This window comes from Apaloderma vittatum, unplaced genomic scaffold, assembly GCF_000703405.1.
Source record: "Apaloderma vittatum isolate BGI_N311 unplaced genomic scaffold, ASM70340v1 scaffold30822, whole genome shotgun sequence".
In the NCBI taxonomy this organism is placed as follows: domain Eukaryota; kingdom Metazoa; phylum Chordata; class Aves; order Trogoniformes; family Trogonidae; genus Apaloderma; species Apaloderma vittatum.
The window spans coordinates 3,306-5,231 of record NW_009705764.1 but is presented as its reverse complement, the minus strand read 5'-3'; the positions used below and the strand labels follow the sequence as shown (position 1 = coordinate 5,231).

At 58.4% G+C, this 1,926-nt stretch overlaps 1 protein-coding gene across 1 annotated transcript in view; it reads right to left on the bottom strand.

Annotated features, from left to right (window-relative positions):
- BEST4 (bestrophin 4) overlaps positions 1 to 1,654 on the bottom strand; it is a 3,944-nt gene extending 2,290 nt beyond the window's left edge. The window contains exons 1-4 of the mRNA XM_009865567.1: positions 1,503 to 1,654; positions 1,169 to 1,263; positions 432 to 665; positions 1 to 123 (exon numbers count right to left, since the gene is read on the bottom strand). The exon at positions 1 to 123 is cut by the window's left edge and continues 1 nt beyond it. Of these exons, the coding sequence (XP_009863869.1) occupies positions 1 to 123; positions 432 to 665; positions 1,169 to 1,263; positions 1,503 to 1,654 (604 nt within the window). The remainder of the gene's footprint in view (positions 124 to 431; positions 666 to 1,168; positions 1,264 to 1,502) is intronic.
- Between the last annotated feature and the right edge of the window lie 272 nt (positions 1,655 to 1,926).

Genomic DNA, 1,926 nt, shown 5'->3' with positions numbered 1-1,926 from the left:
GGATGCGGCCGCCCCGCCTGGCCTCGGCTGCCAGGTTAGTGAACCACACGCAGGGGATCCAATACTTGTTGAAGTCGGAGTGGAGGCTGTCAAACTTCTTGCGCTCATCCTGTGTCATAAAGCCTGTGGCAGGGCAGAGGCTCAGTGCCATGGCCCCTGCGTCAGCAGGAGAGAACGTTTTGGGGACCATCCCTAGTGGGAACACAGGGGTTTCTGTCTGAAACTACAGCCCCTGGGCAGAGGGTATGTGGGGCTCTTTGGGGATGAACATCCATGCAAGGATGCCATCCTGTGCGCAGGGCAGTTTGAGGCAGGGGTGCTTGCAAGGATTCCCAGCACCTAGCACACTCTCCTGGTGACAGGAACACGTCTGTGGCCCTCAAGGCTCACCCCATATTGCAAGCTGTCACCCCCAGAGCTTAGCTCCTCACCCGCTTCCACCACGTGGTCCATGGTGGGGAAGCGCTTGAGCACTCTGGTGCTGACGGAGCGCAGGATGAGGACTGACGAGAGGTTGGCGTAGCGGATGAGGGTGCGCCGCAGGATCCGACCCCTCTCATCCTTGCCATGGACGTTGCTGGAGATGACGCACATGAGCTGGTCAGGCAGGGGGATGCTGGTGTACTGAGCCCACCACCGGTTCACGATCAGGGTGACGTAAAAACCTGCACCGAGAGAGAGCGCGTGGGGTCTCGGAGTGACTGGGCAGTGGTTCCAGGCAAGGATGACCCCACACCAGGAGAGATGCCACATTTCTAGGGGTGACAGATTTCTCTGTGGCTGGGAAATAAAGCACAAGTGCTTCCCTTTGGGCTGCCCTCCCCAGGAATGGAAGTGGAGGTGTCCCCAGCTCCTGCTTGCCCTGGGCAGACTGGTACAGGGTAGGACAGACATAGATAAGGTGCCCTGGGCATGGGGAGGAGGGTGCAAAGAGAGCTAGGTGAAGTCTCAGCCTCCATCTGGTATCCCCAGGGCCAGGGAGCTGTGCTCAGTGGGTCTGGGAGCCAAGTGCCATCCCTGGGGTGTTGGGCTCCTCCATCTCCCACCCGATTATGTCCAAGGGATGTTTTGGTATGGGGTCAGGATGGAAAGTGGAGGCATTCTCAAGCTGCCAGCACCAGGGGAAGCAGAGGACACCAATTCTCAGGTTCAGGAGAGAGACCCATACCTAGGACAAATGACATGGGGATGAGGTCCGTGGAGCGGTTGCAGTATTGAGCCACTTTGGTATAGAGGCGCTTCTGCTCCTCGGTCAGCAGCTGCCTGCAATGGACACACAGTGGGGTCAGGGACACAGAGTGGGGTCAGGGGTGAGCAGAGGGGCTGGGGCACTGCCTCAGACCTCCACAAAAAGACACTGCCTGATTTTATTTCTCTTTTCCCTCCCCTGCCCACTCCCACCCTTCCTGGGGTAGTCTCCTGAGCTGGTGGGGCATCTCTGCCCATCTCAGCTGGTCTGCAGGAAAAGACATGACTGGAGGCAACACACCAACCCCACTCACCGGTAGATGAGGCTGAGCAGAGCATACAGCACCACAAAGACGATGAACTCCTTGTACAGCAGCTTGTAGATGCTGCCTTTCCAGCGGAAAAGCAGCTTGGAGAAACCCCCGAAACGGGAGTTGGCAACTTTCAATGTGTAAGAGACTGTCATTGTAGCTCAGCCTCCCACTTTAGTGATAAAATCCTTCTCTCGCTGGTTGCCAGATAAACTGAGGTGAACTGGGGTTCCCACTGCTGTCCAGGCTGCAGGGCTTGGGGACACGCACTCGGTCCCACGCCAAGCACTACGGCCCATCAGCAGGGTCGCTCACACAGCCGCCCTGCTCTTCCCACACCTACAGCAGCTGCTGCCCGCTCCCTGCCTTCGCCCTCCTCTCTCACCGCTGCCTCTTCCCCCTAACTACCCCTGCCCAGGTCCCACTG